At 37.0% G+C, this 23,886-nt stretch overlaps 1 protein-coding gene across 11 annotated transcripts in view; it reads right to left on the bottom strand.

Annotated features, from left to right (window-relative positions):
• LOC144960134 (uncharacterized) overlaps positions 1-23,886 on the bottom strand; it is a 99,076-nt gene that overhangs the window by 29,510 nt on the left and 45,680 nt on the right. For 7 of the 11 annotated variants that reach the window (XR_013642764.1, XR_013642765.1, XM_078893117.1 and 4 more), the window contains exons 2-14: positions 22,204-22,299; positions 18,907-19,026; positions 16,275-16,382; positions 15,312-15,471; positions 13,978-14,249; positions 12,105-12,299; positions 10,821-10,917; positions 10,259-10,367; positions 8,728-8,792; positions 6,888-7,015; positions 6,337-6,523; positions 4,126-4,209; positions 984-1,162 (exon numbers count right to left, since the gene is read on the bottom strand). Coding sequence is in view for 7 of the 11 variants with exons in the window: in XM_078893117.1 (XP_078749243.1) it covers positions 984-1,162; positions 4,126-4,209; positions 6,337-6,523; positions 6,888-7,015; positions 8,728-8,792; positions 10,259-10,367; positions 10,821-10,917; positions 12,105-12,299; positions 13,978-14,249; positions 15,312-15,471; positions 16,275-16,382; positions 18,907-19,026; positions 22,204-22,299 (1,800 nt within the window). In the remaining 4 variants the exon portion in view is untranslated. Of the gene's footprint in view, positions 1-983; positions 1,163-2,343; positions 2,373-4,125; positions 4,210-6,336; positions 6,524-6,887; positions 7,016-8,727; positions 8,793-10,258; positions 10,368-10,820; positions 10,918-12,104; positions 12,300-13,977; positions 14,250-15,311; positions 15,472-16,274; positions 16,383-18,906; positions 19,027-22,203; positions 22,300-23,886 lie in introns of all 11 variants that reach the window. The other 4 variants (XR_013642766.1, XR_013642767.1, XM_078893116.1 and 1 more) reach the window with 1 other exon arrangement.

The raw sequence follows: 23,886 nt of genomic DNA, 5'->3' as shown, positions 1-23,886 counted from the left end.
GAAAAAAAAAAAGTTTAAAAAAAATAAAAGTATGCTGGTAACACACTACACACTACCATAGTACACTATGCAATTAAGCTTTTTATCACAATATGACTGCGATTAGGTATTACACACCACATTCATATAAAATCACATGCAGCCAAGACAAAAAAAAAACCCCGCTTTTTTATGTTCTAGGGAGGACCCCAATAGCTCAAAAGAGCACTCGCCTCACAAACAAAGGGATCATGATCGATCTCGGGTGCAGTTGAAAATTTTTTCTGACTCCCCCCCCCCCCCACATCCACCTAGCAGTGATTAGGTAGCTGGGTCTGTTACATCTAGCGTGAGTACTTAGCAATAGCTAGTGTGCTATCCAAAGGATAGCAAACAACTGATATTGTCCGTTTCACGTTATAGAAACTGGGATAAACTGCGGCTCTAATTTAGCTTCTCTTGATCATAATTTTCTCTTTCATCTTGATAAGATCTGGGCTTTTTGTGTGCGACTTTGTAGAGTTGCTTTTTTTTTTTTTTTTTTTTGTGTTGTCATATAGTAGTCCTTCCCAGCCATTAGGCCCATAAAACGGATAATATCAATTGATTGCTACCCTTTGGATAGGGTGCTAGCCTGTTGCAAAAGCACTTTCCACTAGATCAAACAGGCCCGACTACCCAATCTCTGCTGGGTGGACAAGAAAAAAATCTCCACTGCATCCAGAATCGATCTTGAGCTATTGGTGTATGTGTTTTGCTTTAATTGTTTTTTTTTCTTAGTTTCGGAGTTATTTTATTTGATTTTATTGTTTTGTTGTAGGTTCTTTCTTCCTTTTTTTTTTGTACCAATCTAAATTTTAAAAATTATTTTGTTTTAATCAGTTTATCTAGTTTCGGATTTATTTTATTTGGTTTCATTGTTTTGTTGCAGTTTCTTTATTTTTTTTTTTTTTGTAATCTAAATAACAAATTAATTTTGTTTTAATCAGTTTATCTATCCTTACCCTTCTGACAGCTGTAATGGTGACCGTCCCTGACCTGGCCTTGCCTAACCTTGACCCTGACCTATTTTGAATCTCCCTCAAGGCTGTGGCAGGAATGGCGTCATGCTGGGAACCAGAACGAGGCAATGACGGTGACAGGCGGGAAGGTCCACCACCAACACCGTTGACAGGAATGGTTTCTGTGTGCATGTGTGTGTGTGTGTGTGTGCATGTGATATACATGTGTTTATGTGTGTGTGTGTGTGTGTGTGTATGAGCGTGAATATGTGTGTTTGTTAGTGTGTGTGTGTGTGTGCGTGTGATATGCGTAAGTTTATATGTGGGTGTATGAGCGTGAATATGTGTGTTTGTTAGTGTGTGTGTGTGTGTGTGTGTGTGTCCACGTGTGAGTATGTGCATTTGGGCATGTTTGTGTTTGTATGCGATTGAAGATGAACAAAGTTCAAGATCATTTAATATCAAAATTTGTTTAGGTTTTGGTAGATCATTTTCATTATCATTATTATTGGCAAAGGATAAATGGAATGGTGGTAGATGATGACGTCATTATATTTGTTGTATTCATTGTTGCCATCAATGTTGTTGTTTTTGTTTTTAAAGTAGCATTTGTTATCATCGTCAACGTCATCATTGTCATCGTTTTTTGTCAATAATATCATTATTGTTTGTTGTTATTTGGTTTTAAACACAGTTGGTGTTTGTAATTTGTGTCAAAATCATTATTGTTTGTTGTTATTTGGTTTTAAACACAGTTGGTGTTTGTAATTGTAATGGTGATAGGTAGCGGTGGAGAAGAGAAGTGGAAGTGTTTGGGGTTGAGTGATAAAGATGGTGGTGTTTGGTGGTCGTGGTGTGGTGGAGGAGGAGGAGGGAGCAAGCAGGGGGAAATAAAAATTACATGCTGGTTAGTTGAAATAAACAAATCAAAATAATACTAAATAACGAAAAAAGATTAAAGTAACAAAGGGAGGGGAACACCACAAACTTTGCACAAAACACGGGATTAGATCCCCTTGACCATCAAGAAATAATCCATTAATCATTATATGTATTATTATAATGTTACTATATTATAACAAATACACACATTTTTAAAAGTGCACTTCACTAGATTCAAAATACTTCAGTTGTTCAATTTTTGAACATGCATTTTTATTTTTAAAGATGCATACAGACGAAAAGAAAAAAAAAGAAAAAAAAAAAAAAGAAAGAAAGAAAGAAAGAACAAACAAACACATTAGGTGATTTCTACAAAATTCAAGGCCTAAAATCGCATCCGTTAATCCACTTTTTTTTTCTTTTTCTTTGTCTATCCGTATTTCTCATGTCATGCAGCAATCCATCATCCATCGTTACTTACTGGTATAGGATGTGGGTGTTGTCTGTACTCTGGAGTTGCCCAGAGTGAAAAAAAAAAAATAGAAACCAGTTGATATAATATGAAAACTATTTATATCTCTATCAACATCTCAAATTCAATTCAAAGTTAAATCTACAATTCTGTGGCTCCATGCTTAAACCAGGTAAGCCACGTTGTGTCATACCACAAGACCACATAGCCGCATTTTTAAAGGAAAAGCGGCTATGTGGTCTTGTGGTATGACACTCGCTTTCGGATCGAATGGTTTCGTATCAAAATGTCGTTTTTTTGGTTTATGCATGGGACCACTGAATTCAAACCTTCAATACCCAGCTGCATACACGTGGCTGGCAAAGGTAAATGATGAAGTTTCAGCCTCTTGATATTAGAATCAAATACTGGAGTTTTGACCAAGTCCCAATAGCAAGATAAAAATCTTTAAAATAAAAATTATATGAGGAGTGGAGTGGTCTGGCCATCAGGGCATAGGTTACTGAGAGAAGTGAGTGAGGAAGATTAAATCGATCAGCTTTTATAATAACTGGCTACGTGACAGAATGTAGATCAAAATGTATTCACTAATATGAATTCAAAGAGAAGGATATTAAAGGAATGATAATCTAATATTAGAAGGTAAATTTTTCTAAGCCTACTGAAATATAACTGGAGTGAGATGAACTAAAATAAAACTTTAATAAAATAAATGTGAATCATCGTTATGTGACACGTATCACAAGTGTATGTGAATTTTGCAGTTATTAGATCGAGATGAGTCTGAAAACAAACCTCATCAGCTCCTGTCTCAAAACAAATCTTTTGAGTTAAATTTCTAGTTATAGATTTACAACAGGCAATTCTGTCATTTTTAGATTATAATTTTAGCGCTTCAGAAAAAGTAGAAGGTACACACATCCAGAAAATGGAAATGGTACACAGCAAAAAAAGGACAGTTAGAAAGGTTTGGAGTTCAGTGCCTGCAACACTCTAGGGCTACATGCCTCAAAGAAAAAAAAACCCAGAAAGACAAAAGGGAATGGTTCGTAAAAACAGACTCCTGCATCAACTTGTTCATGTGCCTAGTCAATGGCTAAATACATAGGCAGCCATGAGATCCCCTAACACACACACACACACACACACACACACACACACACACACACACATATGCATTCACATTTGATAGCATACCTCATGGTAAATGTCTCCAGATACAGAATGAAACAACAAAACCTGAGTCACCCAATTCAAAGACAAGGCTATAATGAAACCACTTGGAAAGAACAACAGATAGTTGGATAGAGTTGGCGTCTTACGGGAAAGACTATGTTTACTTGTAATATGTGACCCATCATCCCCAAACTGCATTATGTCAAAACAAACCATATGCTTAAAAGCTGAATTAAATGTTAAACTGGTCAAAAATATAAATTGTTGGCATTAGCACCCTAAAATATGGTATTCATTCTCCTCAATAAAACATACAAACTCAACACAAGTCTGATATTTCTGACTATAAATTCAATTTTCAACATCTTAACCATACCAGCTAAATACCGTTTTGAGGCGAAGGGTCACATATGTGGCCACAAAAGGTCTTTTTCCTAAAGACGGCAGAGAAAACATTACACACAATCCCCATCAACTGACTCACAATAAATTATTGACACTTTCATTCTTAAGAAAATACCAATTTGACATGACGCGTCACAGATGATGAGAGCCGACCGATTTCAAAACAAAACAAACCAAAACAAAACAAAACAATAGTCATCAGCCACTCACCAGAAGAGACATTTGACGAGGAGTCGTTGTAGGAGAATCGGAGTGAGTCTTCTCCCTGTACTTTCTCTATGTAGTTGGGGGAGCCTGTAGAGAGGATACAAGAAGGAGATGAAAATAAAATACCGTAAAGCACATTTATATAAAAAGAAAGAAAGAAAAAGAAAAAAAAACGAAATAAAAACCAAACTCAAGCTTTTATATAAAGGGTTGCCAAGCAACAGCAACGCCCAATATATTCGGCTATGTGGTCTTGTGGTATGAAGGTCCTGGGTTCGAGCCTCGCTCGGCGCATAGTTTAGTGCTTGGAGAAGGCTATTTTCTCATATTCTTTCATCGTACTCAGGTGTAAAATGAGTACCTGGCCGTTAACAGCGTTGTCTATGTCGGAAAAAAATTGTAATATCGCCTAACAGGCGTAATGTCTCACACTTGTTACGTGTTGCTATTGGTCAGGGACCCCCTGTATAGCGCTTTGTTCATGTTTAGTAGATATTGCGCTATATAAAAGCTCCATATCTTCTATGAGACATGATGCCTGTTAGGCAATATTACGTTTTTGTTTGTTTCTATTTTTTTTTTTTTTTTTTGTAGAGAAATGGTGTTAATGGTCAGGTACTCATTTTACACTTGACTGCATGAGAGAATGTAAGTAAAGAGTCTTTTCCAAGGACTCAACTTTGTGTCGTCTAGAGGAAGATTAGAACCAGGGATCTACTGGTCTGAAGGCAAGTGTCATACCACAAGACCATGAAAAAAAAAGGCCCATGGAGCTGGAGTTTAATCTGGATTCTATACAGTGAAACGCACAATAGCAATTTCTTGCTATCCTTTGGACAGGACACTGGTCTATTGCAAAGTACTTTCCACCAGATCTAACAGACCCAGCTATCCATTCACTACTGGGTGGACAAAGGAGTCAGGAAAAAAAAAAATCTCGACTGCATCCAGAATCGATCTAATTCCCTTTGCGTGTGAAGCGAGTGCTCTATCCACTGAGCTATCAGGATCCCTACATTTATTACAAATATATATATATCAATGGCCTCAGTCACAAATCGTTCAACTCGGGGAAAATCCAAACCTTTAGAGAGATCTTAAACCACCGCTGACGATATAGCAGAGATATGAACCGTTTCATCAAATGAGTTCAAAATGAAGTGTAACACCATTAAACCAGATCTTATATTCTTCACATAGATTAGATCTGTGCATTCCACCTTGAACTCTTTTTTTTTCTTTCTATTTTATAGCTATTTTATAAACAACACGCATTGAAGAACAGATAACGAATTTGCTCCAAGTCATATTTGTTTAACTCTCTCCTTACCAATCATTTTCAGCATTTTCCCAAAAATGGCAGGGTTACCCAGCAGAAAAATTGATTTTCTAAACTCAATCTCTCTACAAAACAACTTGATGTTCTTATTAATTAAACAAAGATCAATCTTCAAAGTTAGTGATGTACAAAAAAAATTTGAATAAGAAAAATGTAAATTGTGTCGTAACAGATGTGATGATTTTGTTGCAGGTGGTAAGGAGAGGGTTAAATGTAAAGTGAGTCTATTTGAACCGTCAAAATTTTATGACAGTAAACCAGATAAATGGGAGTCCCGATGGGTCAGTTGATACAGCACTCACTTCACAACTAAAGGGACCATAGCGATCTCAGGTGAAGTCCAGATTTTTATCTAACACCCCTACCCACCCAGCAGTGATTTATTCGGTAGCTGGGCTTATTCAATCTAGCAGAAAGTACTTTGAAATAATAGACTAATGTCTTATCCAAAAGGTAGTAAACAATTGCTATTGTCCGTTTAACACTATAGAAACTGGTATGGCTGGTATATAAAGTATGGCTCCATGAGCGTCATGTTTTAACTCTTTCAGCACTGAGGTTATAATTGCATTTCCCTCACAAAATGGCTGACACCTGATTGAGGCAGCATGACAATGACAAGCTAAGACAAAGCGACATTCAGATTCCGGCAAAATCTCAATTAAAATAACCCCCCTTGGGCCAATTGACTGTTCTGATGAAGGAAATAAGTATTTTTGTAGAAAGTAGGATGGATTACATTAATTATTGTTTTTGCCTTTCAAGACCGGCCACACTGTGTGGCCATTGGCCAGCAGAACATATTCTGTTCTGGCCGCGAGGTTCGGCCAATGGCGTTAAAAGAGTTGAGGACTTTTTTCAAAGCTAGTGAATACCGTCCAATCCGGGCTCATGTCGTCCATAAGGAGATCGTTCCGTGGTGGTTGTGGTGGTGATCAGGGTTCCTCCTGGAGCCGCTGACCTCTCGACCTCAATGCGACGCCTGGGAGACAACTGGGCCGAAGCCTGTTGGGACATGGAGTCCAGCAGGAGGTCGGCCTCGTTAGGGTCCATGAACAAGAACTGGAGAAGATAAGAAAATATGATTGGAATGAATAAATTATTGACATCACTTCGAGCCTTTACAGTCGGGGTACAAGTTTACTGACTGCAAGGAATAGGAGGAGGAGGAGGAGCAGGAGGAGGAGGAGGAGGAGCAGGAGGAGGAGGAGGAGGAGGAGGAGGAGGAGGAGGAGGAGCAGGAGGAGCAGGAGGAGGAGAAGAAGGAGAAGAAGAAGAAGAAGAAGAAGAAGAAGAAGAAGAAGAAGAAGAAGAAGAAGAAGAAGAAGAAGAAGAAGAAGAAGGAGAAGGAGGAGGAGGAGGAGGAGGAGGAGGAGGAGGAGGAGGAGGAGGAGGAGGAGGAGGAGGAGGATAGTGAAATTATTACCTCAGCAGTGACACTTCCAGAGTTGTACTCCTGGCGTTGAGGGTCAGGGTGAAGGCGGAGAATCTGTCGACTGCTCGGGTTCTTGCGGAGATCTTCAACGTAGACAATGGACTCTCCGATGAAATCATCTAATTTTGAGACAAAACAATTCTGACATTATCAACTGTATTCTATATATAATGTTAGAATCATTTCAATTGGTAACACTCATGTCTACTGATGGGACATTAGAATACATATTATGTTAGAATCATTTCAATTGGTAACACTCATGTCTACTGATGGGACATTAGAATACATATGTTAGAATGATTTCAATTGGTAACACTCATGTCTACTGATGGGACATTAGAATACATATGTTAGAATGATTTCAATTGGTAACACTCATGTCTACTGATGGGACATTAGAATACATATGTTAGAATGATTTCAATTGGTAACACTCATGTCTACTGATGGGACATTAGAATACATGAGTTAGAATCATTTCAATTGGTAACACTCATGTCTACTGATGGGACATTAGAATACATGAGTTAGAATCATTTCAATTGGTAACACTCATGTCTACTGATGGGACATTAGAATACATGAGTTAGAATCATTTCAATTGGTAACACTCATGTCTACTGATGGGACATTAGAATACATATGTTAGAATGATTTCAATTGGTAACACTCATGTCTACTGATGGGACATTAGAATACATATGTTAGAATGATTTCAATTGGTAACACTCATGTCTACTGATGGGACATTAGAATACATATGTTAGAATCATTTCAATTGGTAACACTCATGTCTACTGATGGGACATTAGAATACATGAGTTAGAATCATTTCAATTGGTAACACTCATGTCTACTGATGGGACATTAGAATACATATGTTAGAATGATTTCAATTGGTAACACTCATGTCTACTGATGGGACATTAGAATACATATGTTAGAATGATTTCAATTGGTAACACTCATGTCTACTGATGGGACATTAGAATACATATGTTAGAATCATTTCAATTGGTAACACTCATGTCTACTGATGGGACATTAGAATACATATGTTAGAATGATTTCAATTGGTAACACTCATGTCTACTGATGGGACATTAGAATACATGAGTTATGCACAAAAAGGAATATATCAGCTTAAAAAAAAAAACAGAACAAAATACCAAACACATAACATTTCGGGTTCAAAACCCTTCTTTGGCTAATAAGAAAAACAGTAAAATCATTAATAAGCCACTTTAAATATAGACAGATGGAAGGAGAGTATAAGGCACATCTTGTCGGCAAATATTAAGTCAAAATTTCTGCTGTCTGTCCTCCTTATTTAAAGTGATATATAAATGTTTTTGATTTATCAGACGGACAAATCAAATCCTTTATTTTAGCTTGGGCTAACGAAGAGTTTCTGCAATGACAGAATTTATGAAGGAATTAAAGAAGCTGATATACAGAGAAGTGATAAGACATGGAATGAGATTTTAAAAAGTTAGCCCAGGATAGAGAAGGAGGGAAACTGTTTGTCTGTGGCCTATACCCTGACCCAGGGTGAAAAAGGCAATGATGATGATGATGGAAACTGTTTGTCTGTGGCCTATACCCTGACCCAGGGTGAAAAAAGCAATGATGATGATGATGAATGTTTTTACTGTTTTTGTTATTGGCTGAGGAAGGGTTTTGAACCCAAGTTCATTGATCCAGCCCTTCGGAAGACTTCATAAATCAAAAGCATAAGAAGCTACAAATATCATGCTGCAAAAATATAAAAACAAAATTTGTAGTCAAATCAAACCAAAGACAATTCCTAAATACACTAACTACACACCTCCTTGTGGTTTTGACGTGTCGTAGATCTCAACGTGTACTTCCTGTGTGTCGTGAGTTATGTCACTGGCAGATGAAAAAAATAAAAATTTAAAAAATAATCAAGTTAAACAATATAGGACAAAATTACCATTAACAGAAAGGAAAGATTGTCATATTCATCACAGTGTGACAAAATGGAAAAACACAGCACAAAGAAAACACAATACATTAGAAAAATGATAGTCATCCAACAAAGCTAAAATTTTGAAAGACATAATAATTTGAAATTTCAAAATTACATTTTGTATTAAGTTTCCTGAGAAAAAAATTACTTCAAAATTATAAAAAGTTATATCTTTTTAATATAATAATATTAATAATACAGTGCACTTATTTAGCGCCAACATCTCATGCCGTATGGTCTCTAGGATAGATAGGACAACACAACTAAAAAATCTTTATTGTCCATAAATATGGAAAATAAAAAATAACTTTTGTGACTTGATGGTTTAGTAATACGACTCATATTCATTTTGGTTCATTACATTTTAAAGTAAGCTATAGCGGCTAAGTTTCTTGCTAAAGGAAAAAATAATTGAGATACCGAAGCAAGGCTTGAACCAGGGTGGAAATGCAATGCCGCATCCACTCGGCCATCTACTCCTCTGGCCATGAATGTGTTATGGTGTATTATTATTATCATTTAGACTAATTGCTTTTGGTGATTTTAGTACAGATTTTTTATCTGCATGAATAATACACTGAATAACTTTTATCTATCTCTAAATAATGTCATAAATCGCATCTCTCTAATCCAGAACTCCACAATCCAGAGATCCCCATAATCCGGATAGGTTGCCTGGAGACGGATTTGTTTTTCTTCTTTATTTGCACACTTACATAGACAAAATGCTCGGAGGTGTTCGGATTGGAGAGATGAGACTGTATTATACTTTATGAATACATTATATTCCTATGGATGGATAGAATAAAAAATGAAGAAGTATGGAAAAGAACACAGCAGAAACCAGTGGGAGAGGAAATAGGAAGAAGACGATGGAGGTGGATTGGACACACGCTTAGAAAGAATGACTCAACTATAACAAAGAAAGTATTGGACTGGAACCCTCAGGGCAGACGATCAAGGGAAGGCCACGAGGAACATGGAGAAGAATTAAAGAAGCTGATATACAGAGAAGTGGTAAGACCTGGAATGAGATAAAAAAGTTAGCTCAGGATAGAGAAGGATGGAAACTGTTTGTCTGTGGCCTATACCCTGACCCAGGGTGAAAAAGGCAATGATGATGATATTCCTATCATCAGCTAACTACGCAAGTGCATTGACATTGTATAGCATAACATATATTCTGTAGTTATGTGTATTTCTATGCGGCCCTGTTAAATAATAATATGTCTATGATAATTTGTAGAGTTTGCAATATACAATTTTATTGATTGTCCACCAATGAGTGTCTTCCCTGTCATTCATTGTATGCACGGCCTGTGGTGAATAGCAGAAAGTATGGACAACCGGACAACAAAATACTCACAACAAGAAGTGCTCATCCCAGAAAGGGTGACAGGTGTTTTTGACAACGCTGGTACCGTAACCCTGGACTGGCTCGTCTGTCGACACCATGCAAACAACACTGGATGGACCTGGCAAAACACAAAGTCAAGTTAAAAATTGAAACCAGCCTATTAATTACAATGAAAAAAAAAAACAAAAAAAAAACTCCAAAAAAAAAAGTCATCATATAAATGAAAGATAAATTGTCCTTTTTAATTTCGGAATGATGAAAAAGGGAGGTAAGCAGGCCTTGAAAGTCGACTTTTGATATTGTATAGATAGAATGAAGTTGAATGAATGTTTTTTGCCATCCACGTTTATGAGTAATTCTGACTTAAATGTATTAACTAGCCTATAAAAGTTTATGGTTACAGAGTTTTGTGTGTTGGTTCGTTAAACTTCTGGATAGCAATGTTGTGAGCTTCTTAGACAAGCACATACTGTCTATACATCCAAACTTGCCAATCACTCACAGATCTGAATGAATCATCTGTACTCAAAGAGACAATTTTTGGCAATTTATGAATAGAAATAAAATTTACCGATTTCCTGCAGCGTCAGACCATTTGCTTTGATAATCTTGATCAACAATCTTTTGTCTCCGACCATCCTAGGAGGCTTGGGTGGGGCCGAGTAATGCTGTTGAACAGAGACAAAAAAAAATTGACATTTTTAATTTTTCTTTCAACTTATTTCATATAGATCTAATTCTGGCGCTGATATGACCTGAAGGTGATATATATGTTGCGCTATATATATATATATATATATATATATATATATATATATATATATATATATATAAAATATTTCAATTCTAATTATGATCAACTTCTACAGTATTGTTTCGAGCATTCCTGATGAGACTTCCTGATGAGAGTGAATGCTCGAAACAATATTGTAGAAGTTGATCATTAATATACTTGAAATAATTTATTAATAGCTCCTTTTATCAAAAAGTTGAACACTATTATTTCATGGTTTTTGTTTTTTATAATTTATATATATATATATTGCACACAACACTGCATTAGACTTAGGTCTGAGTAAGTAAATGCTTAAACTGACGTAAGCAGAAATAAAATTTGTATTTAAAATTTTTAAAAGAGAATCCACCTGGTCATTGGCAGCCAAAGATCCCCTGGCCACAAGGGAAAGAAAGATAAAGATTTGAAAAAGTGTGTATTAAACGGTCCCAGACAAAACAAGAAAGAAAAATACAAGAAAAAAACAAAACAACAATCAATCTTCCTTGACTGGGGATCGAACCTCATACCTCCTGATTACCAGTCAAACTTGCTACCATTACACCACAGAGGTTACCCAATAATTTAGGATTTTAATACCTTCATTCTTCACAATCTTTCTCCCACTTTGCCCCTCTTACTTGGAATGAACTCCCTGCTCCATTAAGAAGATCCCGATCACTGAACATTTTTAAAAATCGGTTAAAAACAGACTACTTTAAAAAAGCCTATGCTTTGTGATCAGCTGTAAATGCTTCTTGCGTGCCTGTTATGAATGTGTTGTGTTGCAAGTGTGTTTATGTGGATGTGGATGAGTGTGTATGGTATTGGCGTGTTTGAGGTAGTGGGTGGTGGGAGAGGGTGGCTGTTAGTATGTATTTTTCTCTTTCCATATGACAATTTTATTTGTAATGCGCCCAGAGCCTCCAACCAGGGGGATGGGTTGCGCAATATAAATGTGCATTATTATTATTATTATTATTATTATTATTATTCCTACTAGGGTAAGCGTTTTAGGCTGTGAACCCTCGCTTGCATCACACAACACATTAAAATTGAACACAAAAAGTAAGAACGTACAGCTGACTGTAGATGATAAGCCTCTACCGGTTCAAAGACTCCCTCTGGTCTCGATTGAGGCCTGACCCTCTGCTGGTCCCGTCTCTGGACCGGCTGCTGCTGTTGCTGTAGTTGCTGTTGTTGGCGTTGTTGCTGTAGTTGTTGCAGCTGCTTGTCCTCTTTGTACAGCTGTGGCTGGGACGATGGTTGGTAGTTCTAAGGAATCATGGGATAGGTTTTTACATACGATGACTTTTATTTTTTGAAAACCATGAACAAAGCATCTGTACTTTTGTTCTAAAGAATATCAAACATGACCCACCCTGCCATCATAGAACAAAGGGTCTCATATCTATCTACAATTGGGTAAAATTGAGTTATTGACACTGTCATATTCTTGAGCTAAATGCGCATTTTTCTATCTGACATTCATGACTCTCTAAGTCAATGAATAAATGTTATATTACAAAAATAAGATATACGACTTGATAGATTAAAGTGAAAAAGAATCTTTGTCTATTTTTAAATGTTCGCTTTAAACATATCCATTTCGATTTTAGTAGATGGTATGTGAAGCAAGATGGGTCTGGTTTGTGTTGTGAGTTGTGGTGTGTGTGTGTGTGTGTGTGTGTGTGTGTGTGTGTGTGTGTGTGTGTATGCTTGTGTGTGTATGCTTGTGTGTGTGAATGAGTATGTTTCAGCCAAAGTAATTTGTAATTTAAGCGCTTAGAGTCTGGTGTCTCAGAGTTACAGCGCTATATAAGTTTTCAGCATTATTATTATTATAGAAGAAACCGTTTTTTTGGCCTTTCTGTAAAAATTCGTTTTTTTCCTGATATGCGACCCTTTGTCTTAAGACAGCAGCAGCATCTCCAAATGATATTATGTCGGAGTGACATTGTTGCTAAAAATAAATTTATAGTCAGAAATATAAACCTTATGGTTTCGTTTGTGTGTTTTATTGAGTAGAATCTACATGATTTCATTAACCCTCTCCTTACCAACGATAGATAACAATGTGAAATTGAATGTAAGCTTCAATTTAATACTGGAAAACAGATAAAATGGACGTTTCGGGTTTCCCCTTTATCAACAAAACAGGATGAAACACTACAGACGAATGAGATAATGTGGTAGTGGCGTTGTTTAGATGAATAAACAAAAACATTGATGGGCAGGAAATAGTAGATATGCTCCTTTGTAAGGAAGCACGAATTGAAATAGAACTATAGATATTTATAAAAGGTGTGCACTTAATTAAGTCAAAAGAGGGGAGGCGGGGAGGAACTGTGTAATGCAGTATAGAAAGTGAAATGTAGATAATAACGTGTTGGTAATGAAATACAATAGAATTGGAAATAAATGCAAAATATAAGGGAGAGCAGAGAGGTCTGTCCCTTGGCCCCAAGAATAGCTGGTGCACCAGGTGGAGATCCCTTGCATCGCATCAAGTGCCAGCAGGCCCGGAGAGGATTGAGTGAGTAAGTCTTTTGAACTCCAAATACAAATGCATCCTAGCATTGTATTTTTTGGTCGGCTTTGTCTGCCACTGTTTCATACACACCCTTTTTAAAATGTTTATCTTACACCAGACTTGCTAACCCTTCACATTCCAAAAGTGGAATCAGAACGCCTGAAAATAGGAATTTGAGATAAAAAATAGGAATTTCACCTTTTTAACACCTCCCCCCCCCCCCCACCCACACACACATCTTTGCTCTTTTTTCTTCTTACTATTATCATCATTTTTTAGAAAATCGGAACTTTAGAGACAATGGCAGAATAGTACAAAAAGGAAGAGTGAAAGTAGGAATGATTCCGCCAAAAGCGGAAGGGTTGGCAGGTATGCTTACACCAGTGCCTGCACCCTACATTTGTCTTCATGTCCTCTTACCTGGTTGAGTTCATGCCTCAGAGGAGGAGCAGACCTTTGGAGTTCAACCGACGCTGGAATAATGCTCTCCTCTGTAGTTTGCTGCTTCTGCTGCTTCTGCAGCCTTTCCTGGATTGGCTGTTGTTGGGACGCAGCGATGGAGGTTGTCGGGGTGCTGGCTGGAACAGGCGTTGAAGTGGCCAGAGGCTTGGATGAATGCGATTGCTGAGGCCGAGCAGGAGATGCAGTTCTTTTCAGGGAACTACGTCCATCAGCCGGTTGACCACCAAATCCTGAGGATTAAAAGGTTACAGGTCATAAAACAACTACATTCTTGTTTGTTTGTTTTGTTTTTAAGAGTTTTACGGCACTTGCAACACATTTAGGTCGTATCAGCGCCAGTAAAAAAATAGAGAAAATGGGATAGTTAAAAAAATTTTTTAATTACAATTAAAGCACCAAAGAAAAAGTTAGACAAAAGGGAATTGATTGAAATAGGGAAAATATGTAGATTTCAAGAGCATGGCATCAATATACTTAGCTTGAGATTACCTAAACGCCTCATCCAGCACAAGATCCCACTAAATGGAACACACTCAGATATTTACAAGACATGTTCAAAACAAAAATACAACGATCAGAACATAACAGAGAGATGATTTACAAGGACAATAATATCACCTCCCAAAACTGACACTATACATTTGACTGTTTCCCTCTCAACCAAGGACTCCAGCAAGGGCCGGGACAAAACCAAGTAATCCCATTCAAAGACAAAGGTAGAAAGCAACTCAGAAAACAGATATAGGGGAATAAAAGATTCAGCAAATGACCTCCTGCCCACCATGGGAGGCCAAAAGAGACCGTCTAGCTACATTCTAGAGGATTGGTTTAAATTTGTTTAATGATTAAACCAATATAAACCAATCAACAATGCTGGCAACAGGCAGGTACTCATTTTACATTTGAGTACGATGAGAGATTGTGAGTAAAGAGCCTTTACCAAGGACATTCTAATCCAAAAGCAAGTGTCATACCACAAGACCACATAGCCGCACAAAGACAACAAATGAGAGCAAGGAGCAGGGCATTGCTAACTCTCTCAAGTTCATATAAATGGAAAAAAAATCTAACAAATTCGTAACTGATAACTCACAAAGCCAAAAGAGTTACCTACCTTGTATCCCAGCATAACTGTTCAGCTGGGCGGGTTGCCCGACTGTCTGCAAGACCACATAGCCCCACAAAGACAACAAATGAGAGCACAGAGGAGGGCATTGTTAACTCTCTCAAATTCATATAAATGGAAAAAAATCTAACAAATTGATAACTCACAAGACCAAAGAGTTCCCTACCTTGTATCCCGGCATAACTGTCCAGCTGGGTGTCGTGTCCGACCGTCTGCAAGTCTCCTGGCATCAGAAGGTGAGTGATGGTGAAAACGGTTTTGGCCAGGCCGATGGCGTGACGGATGTTTTGCTCCACCACTCCGAGGTCCACCAGCTCATTCTCATCCTTGGTTTGTGGCAAGATGGGGCAAATAAAGGGGGCCATGGTAGGGGGGGAGGGGGGGGGGGTATGCAAGGAAATTATATTATAGAGGATCATCAGATAAGTGGATGAGTGAATGAACAGATAAATAAATAATCATTTTTTTAAATTTTGTTTAATTTTCAAATAAGAAAATATGATGAATTGAAAAATGGTAGATAAAGAATAATTATTCGAATAAATAAATAAATACATATAAATAAATACATAAATAAATAAATAAATAAATAAATAAATAAATAAATAAATAAATAAATAAATAAATAAATAAATAAATAAATAAATAAATAAATAAATAAATAAATAAAATACATAAACAAATAAATCATTTCAAAATTAAATAAATACATAAGTAAAAATTTAAAAAGTGTGGCTCCTATTCTCAGCAATATGATGTCTTGTTTTGTCACTATAGTCAAGCAATTTTAAGTGTGTCAGTGACTGGAAGGTTGACAATATTCTTGGTAAAAATTCTGATTCCGATGCAGTGTCTTTGAGTAAGGCACTTTACACGCACTACCCCAATCGACTCAGGTGAAAATGAGTACCTGGCTATAGACAGTGATAGATATTGTAAGAGTGTAAGTACAAAACAAAGGACACCGAACGTGCAACCAGTACTGTATAAAATGGAAATATGGTTCTATACAGCCTGCTGTGGGGGGAATAAAATAAAACATTGAAAAGCCAATTGAGCAATGATAAATCTGTGTAAATGCTTTATATATAAATGTTCATATTTATTATCTTATTTATTGTTTATTTACCTGATACGGGTTGTTGGGTTTGACCAGAAGTTTGATCTCGGGTTTGCTGGCCTCAAAGTTCACTCTGACCTTGACATCTACAGAATCTCGGAAGGACTCCACACGCAGCTGTCAGGATAGATGCAGAAATAGACTAAAGACAGTTTAATAATAATAATAATAATAATAATAATAATAATAATAATAATAATAATAATAATAATAATAATAATAATAATAATAATAACAATAATAATAATAATAATAATAATAATAATAATAATAATAATAATAATAATAATAATAATATAATAATAATAATAATAATAATAATAATAATAATAATAAAAACAATAATAATAATAATAATAATAATAATAATAATAATAATAATAATAATAATAATAATAATAATAATAATAATAATAATAATAATAATAATAATAATAATAATAATAATAATAATAATAATAATAATACAGAGTACAGAAGAATCCTGATAAAGTCAACACCCGCCTGAGCAGAAAGATTAGTTGACTTTATCCATTATCAAAGGAATACACTTAGATAAAGAACAGAAAATTTGGGACCAAGAAGAGGTGTTGACTTTAAGCAAGGTTGACTGTATCCATTATTAAAGGAAAACACTTAGATAAAGAACAGAAACTTTGCGACCAAGAAGCAGTGTTGACTTTTTAAGCAGAGTTGAAGTTGACTCTAATAAGAGTGTTGAATTTATACAGATTCCATTGTACTTTTTTTTTCAAAACCTCTTGTAAAGCAAGCGGGGTAGCTTACTTATCCTTGACTCACTCAATCCTAGATATTTTTTCTACTTTTCAAAATTGGAAAAAAATGCACTAAAAATGAGCATGTATATAGATAGTTTTATTAAACAAGTCTCACAAATATCGCCCTTCTCAGGAAACCCTAGAGACCTAAACAATCGCATCACAACAACTGAAGTTAGAAATAGCATAAAGTGCCTAAACAATAACAGATCCCCAGGCGAAGATGAAATTCCCGCTGAATTGCTGAAATGCGGTACCCTCTCCCTGGACCTGAGCATTGCAAACATAATGAACAAAACATTCTCAACACACAAAGACTGGGACATAAACAGCGGTGTCCTAATTACAATACAAAAACCAGGAAAAACTAAAGGACCCGTAAACAACCTGCGCCCAATAACATTACTGAATACCATAAGAAAAACACTGTCAACTATTGTCCTCAACAGAATTAGACCGAAAATAGAAAAATATCTATCACATAGCCAAAGCGGGTTTCGCCAAGACCGAAGCACATCGGACGTTGTATGGACACATAAATGGTTGGCAGCAAAGGCACTCAAAGAAAACATATCCATAACAATAACCGGAATCGATATGTCCGCAGCCTTTGATACGATCGACAGAGGAAAACTTTTGGAGATATTAACAGACATAGTTGACGAAGACGAGCTCCGAATAATCCGATTTCTCCTCAGCAACACAAAGATACAACCAAGGATATACGGGGCCACAAAACAGACGCAGTTCGAAAGTAACATCGGGACCCCCCAAGGAGATAGTCTGAGCCCGATTCTGTTCACAATATACTTAGAACACGCTCTGAAAGAAGTTCGAAAAGTCATTCCAAAACCAACGACTCATATTGAGAATGCAATCCCTAGAGAAATCGCCTATGCAGATGATGTCGATTTTATTGGATCAACACCAGCAAATATAGACATCATACAAAATACCCTCATGAAATATAACCTCCAAGTCAATGCCAATAAAACCGAATTTACAACAATATCGAGGAACAAAGAGGAATGGAAAAGAACAAAGAAAGTCGGCTCACTAATTGGAGACACCGAGGTTGTACAAAGAAGAAAACAGCTATCAAACGCCGCACTCAGTAAACTCACCAATGTATGGATTAGAGGTGACAAAATAAAGAGAAAAACCAAACTGAAACTGTACCGTGCTCTTGTAAAACCGGTACTTCTGTATAACTGCGGCACTTGGGCGTTGACAAAATCCGAAGAAGAACATCTGGATGCCTTCCATCGCACACAGCTAAGAAGGGTACTGGACATCAAATACCCAAAAAAGATCTCAAATGAATCACTCTATAAGATCACAAAAGAAAGACCAATCTCCCTTGACATTTTACAACAACGATGGCAACTTTTCGGTCACATACTACGCAGGGACAAAAACATACCAGCTAACCAAGCCATGTCGGGATACTTCCAAAAAAACGGGAACCTTTTTAGAGGAAGACCCATCACAACACTCCCTGTGATCCTAAACAAAAACCTCACAACACTTGGACAAAGCATTAGTCTCATAACGGCAGGGGACCTTGAAAATCTGAGAACCCTAGCAGAGGACCGGCAATATTGGAGACACCTCACACAGGAAATACTGGAAACAGCCAAGGCGACCCGATCTTTCGGTCGAGACGCGAAAGGCATCTAAGTCAAGTAAGTCTATTAACATGTAAAAACTGAAAACATTAGCTTTGATACTACGCCTATAATTTGTCTCAGAAAAATGTAATAAATAGGCATGGGGTAAAAGAAACCCGGATAAACTACAGATATAGTCGGTGTTAGGATTGAGTGAGTTAAAAGCCCGCCATATCTTCAGTCAGTACTCACCGCCCCTTTTAGCCTCAAGACATTGGCCGTACAATTGGTCAGTTTAACACCCTGCTGTGTCTGTTGACTGGCGAAAAGTTGGAAGGCCAAATCTCTGGATTCGATTCGGGCATGGATAATCTGGGGATGTAGAGAGAGATGACAATGATGGATTGGGGTGAGGATTAATGGATGGTGGATTGGATGGATAGGGTTTGATGACGAGATGACATGGATGATTACAATGATGGATTGGATTGAGTATTAATGGATGGTGGATTGGATGGATGGGGTTTGATGACGAGATGACAATGATGACAATGATGGATTGGATTGAGGATTAATGGATGGTGGATTGGATGGATAGGGTTTGATGACTAGATGACAATGATGGATTGGATTGAGGATTAATGGATGGTGGATTGGATGGATAGGGTTTGATGACGAGATGACAATGATGACAATGATGGATTGGATTGAGGATTAATGGATGGTGGATTGGATGGATAGGGTTTGATGACGAGATGACATGGATGATGGATTGGATTGAAGATTAATGGATGGTCGGTTGGATGGATGGGGTTTGATGACTAGATGACAATGATGGATTGGATTGAGGATTAATGGATGGTGGATTGGATGGATAGGGTTTGATGACGAGATGACAATGATGGATTGGATTGAGGATTAATGGATGGTGGATTGGATGGATGGGGTTTGATGACGAGATGACAATGATGACAATGATGGATTGGATTGAGGATTAATGGATGGTGGATTGGATGGATGGGGTTTGATGACTAGATGACAATGATGACAATGATGGATTGGATTGAGGATTAATGGATGGTGGATTGGATGGATAGGGTTTGATGACGAGATGACATGGATGATGGATTGGATTGAAGATTAATGGATGGTCGGTTGGATGGATGGGGTTTGATGACTAGATGACAATGATGACAATGATGGATTGGATTGAGGATTAATGGATGGTGGATTGGATGGATGGGGTTTGATGACGAGATGACAATGATGACAATGATGGATTGGATTGAGGATTTATGGATGGTGGATTGAATGGATAGGGTTTGATGACTTTTAGCCAGACCCCTGCCGAGTGCTTTGAAAAATTCGTAGTATTCCGATTTTTTGGTCTCAGCAACAGAATTTCATCATCAAAATAATAATAATAATAATAATAATAATAATAATAATAATAATAATAATAATAATAATAATAATAATAATAATAATAATAATAATAATAATAATAATAATAATAATAATAATAATAATAATAATAATTAATAATAATAATATTAATAATAATAATAATAATAATAATAATAATAATAATAATAATAATAATAATAATAATAATAATAATAATAATAATAATAATAATAATAATAATAATAATAATAATAGACTCTTATAGAGCGCACGGCATCCTCAACAATGAAGCTCTTGGAACTTTAAATTACATCAACACAAAACAATATAGAAAGTACATGACATCAACACAAAACAATATAGAAAGTACATGACATCAACACAAAACAATATAGAAAGTACATGACATCAACACAAAACAATATAGAAAGTACATGACATCAACACAAAACAATATAGAAAGTACATGACATCAACACAAAACAATATAGAAAGTACATGACATCAACACAAAACAATATAGAAAGTACATGACATCAACACAAAACAATATAGAAAGTACATGATATCAACACAAAACAATATAGAAAGTACATGACATCAACAAAGAAATGTTTTTAAGAATTTCTCGGATGCTCTGTTGAATGGTGTTCCAAACAGATGGACCAATTCGTGTCTTATATTCAAGGGATCAAGTTGAAAAGCAAAGTTTGGTTCCAGAGAATCTATATTTAATAATAATTATAATTGAGCTTTTATATAGCACAATATCCACTAAACGTGCTCAAAGCGCTTTACAAAGGGTACCTGACGAAGAGCAGCATGTAACATGTAGAACGAGACATGACGCCTGTTAAGCGATATTACAATTTTTTTCCGACAAAGACAACGCTGTTAAATGCCAGGTACTCATTTTACACCTGAGTGCGGTGAGAGAATGTGAGTAAAGGGCCTTTTCCAAGGACTCAACTATGCGCCGAGCGAGGCTCGAACCCAGGACCTTCCAATCCGAAAGCGAGCATCATACCACTAGACCACATAGCCGCATATTTAGGACTCTGGAGCATTTTTTTGACTATGCTGAGGGAAAATTATTTATTTCTAAAGCTATTTATGTTGATGATTCTTTACTTTTCTCATGAAAACCACAATTCTTTTTTTTTTAATTACAAGTAGGCAGCTCTGCTTTTAGGAATGTGATTCATAGATGAATCTGAATGGGGTTTGGGTGGGTGAGTGATGGTGAAGTGACAATGAATGGGTGTTTGGTTAGCTATGGTATGCCCTGTGTCAGAGATAAAGGTGAGACATGGAAGAATCTGGATGGGGTTTGGGTGGATGAGTGATGGTGAAGTGACAATGAATGGGTGTTTGGTTAGCTATGGTATGCCCTATGTCAGAGATATAGGTGAGACATGGATGAATCTGAATGGGGTTTGGGTGGGTGAGTGATGGTGAAGTGACAATGAATGGGTGTTTGGTTAGCTATGGTATGCCCTGCGTCAGAGATATAGGTGAGACATGGATGAATCTGAATGGGGTTTGGGTGGATGAGTGATGGTGAAGTGACAATGAATGGGTGTTTGGTTAGCTATGGTATGCCCTGCGTCAGAGATATAGGTGAGACATGGATGAATCTGAATGGGGTTTGGGTGGGTGAGTGATGGTGAAGTGACAATGAATGGGTGTTTGGTTAGCTATGGTATGCCCTGTGTCAGAGATATAGGTGAGACATGGATGAATCTGGATGGGGTTTGGGTGGGTGAGTGATGGTGAAGTGACAATGAATGGGTGTTTGGTTAGCTATGGTATGCCCTATGTCAGAGATATAGGTAGGTGATTCAATGGTGGGGGGGGGGGGGGGGGGGGGGGGGGGGGGGGAATGGATGAGTGATAGTCAAGTGATGATAAATTGGATTGAGGATTGATGGGTGGGTGACTGGATAGATAGGGTTTGACTGTCAGGAGGGTGATTCGTAAATGAATCTGGATGTGGGTGGGTGGGTGAGTGATGGTGAAGTGATAATATATTGGATTTTGAGGATTGATGGGTGGGTGTGATTGGATAGATAGGACAACACAACTAAAAACATCAAAATCAAATTTTTTAACGGAACGACGCTAACGGCTAACGATACTTACAAACTTGTCTTTCGGGGATGCCTCACACGAGATGTGAGTGACTTTTGGCGGGAGGCTGCCATTCTGTATCTGTTCGATCTTGGCTGGAACTGGGCCCTGAAGAAGACAAAAAAATAGGACATCAAATATAATTTTTTTTTTAATTAAAAACTTGAGCTTGAATATAGCGCAATTTCCCCTAAATGTATTCAAAACACAATTAAAAAAAACACTATAACTGGCCAGGTTTTCATTTTACACCTGTGTAATGAGAGATTGTGAATAAAGACTCTTCCATGGACTCCCAACGTTGTGCCGCCCACATTCGGACTTGAACCAGGGAACCTACATGTCTAGTGGTGAGTGCCATAACACAAAACCACAAAAGAGATGAAATATGATTTGATGGATGAGGTAATGTTGACAGGGAGCTCCATGGCTTGAAAAATGAATGAGGTAATGTTGACAGGGAGCTCCATGGCTTAAAATATGAATGAGGTAATGTTGACAGGGAGCTCCATGGCTTAAAATATGAATGAGGTAATGTTGACAGGGAGCTCCATGGCTTAAAATATGAATGAGGTAATGTTGACAGGGAGCTCCATGGCTTAAAATATGCATGAGGTAATGTTGACAGGGAGCTCCATGGCTTGAAATATGAATTTGATGGATGAGGTATATTATATTTAACAAATCGGTTTCACCCCATTATTTTATTGTATTGCTCGGAAGACATCAAAGAAATGTTTGGTTTGTTGTTTGTTTTGTTTTGTTTTTGTTTTTGTTTTTTGTTGTTTTTGTTTGTTTGTTTGTTTTTTTGTTTTTTTTTTTTTTGCTTTTTTTGTTTTGTTTTGTTTTCGTATGTTGTTTTTTTTTTGTTTTTTTTTTGGGGTGGGGGGGGGGGAGAGCATTAGTTCTTTGTTCTTTTAATGTGATTGTTTTGTTCTGTTTGGTTTGTGTAGGGTCTTTTAAGAGGGGGGGGGGGTAAATTTTTCTAAAATCTTGTTTGTTCGTTAGCTTTTTTTTTTTTTCATCTATCAAGATTTTAAGTTCAAAAGTCTACTGGTCTGTTACTCCCTTATCGCGAAATGTTACAAAATGTTTTAAAACACAAATAAATAAAACCTCCCCACCCCATCCACACATCTCCCCTACCCTACACCTCTCAGAACCAGAAATAGCCACCAAAATAAAATTTTAAAAAATTATAATAAAAATAAAAGAAAATTAAACAAAAATCAATTGACCTCTGGGTTACCTTTTATCTGAAAACCAATTTACACACACACACACACACACACACACACACACACACACACACAATAAAACCCTTAAAAATCCTGCACACACACATATACATACACAAACGCACACTCACAAACACAAGCAGTCTCCTTGACACGGAATAGACAGAAACACAAGAGCTTGGTAAGGGATTTCAAGTGGTTAATTACTTTCCAGATAAGATTCTGTTCCGTTTATGTTTTTTTGTATGGCTTTTAAAAAAGAAAAATATTTATTTATGATACAAACTACCTAGTCTTATTCCTTTGATGTGATTGGTGAACAGTGAACAGGTATGGCAAAGAAAAGAGGGGGGGGTGAAGGGAGGGAGGGAGAGAGAGAGAGAGAGAGAGAGAGAGAGAGAGGAGAGAGGGGGGGGGTGGGGGAGAGGAGAGAGAGACAGGGGGAGAGGGAGAGAGA

The sequence above is a fragment of the Berghia stephanieae genome, chromosome 14 (genome assembly GCF_034508935.2).
Source record: "Berghia stephanieae isolate SIO BIC M18660-M18661 chromosome 14, UCSD_Bste_1.3, whole genome shotgun sequence".
NCBI lineage: Eukaryota > Metazoa > Mollusca > Gastropoda > Nudibranchia > Aeolidiidae > Berghia > Berghia stephanieae.
The sequence above is the reverse complement of the archived record's forward strand: the minus strand, read 5'-3'. Positions and strand labels throughout refer to the sequence as shown.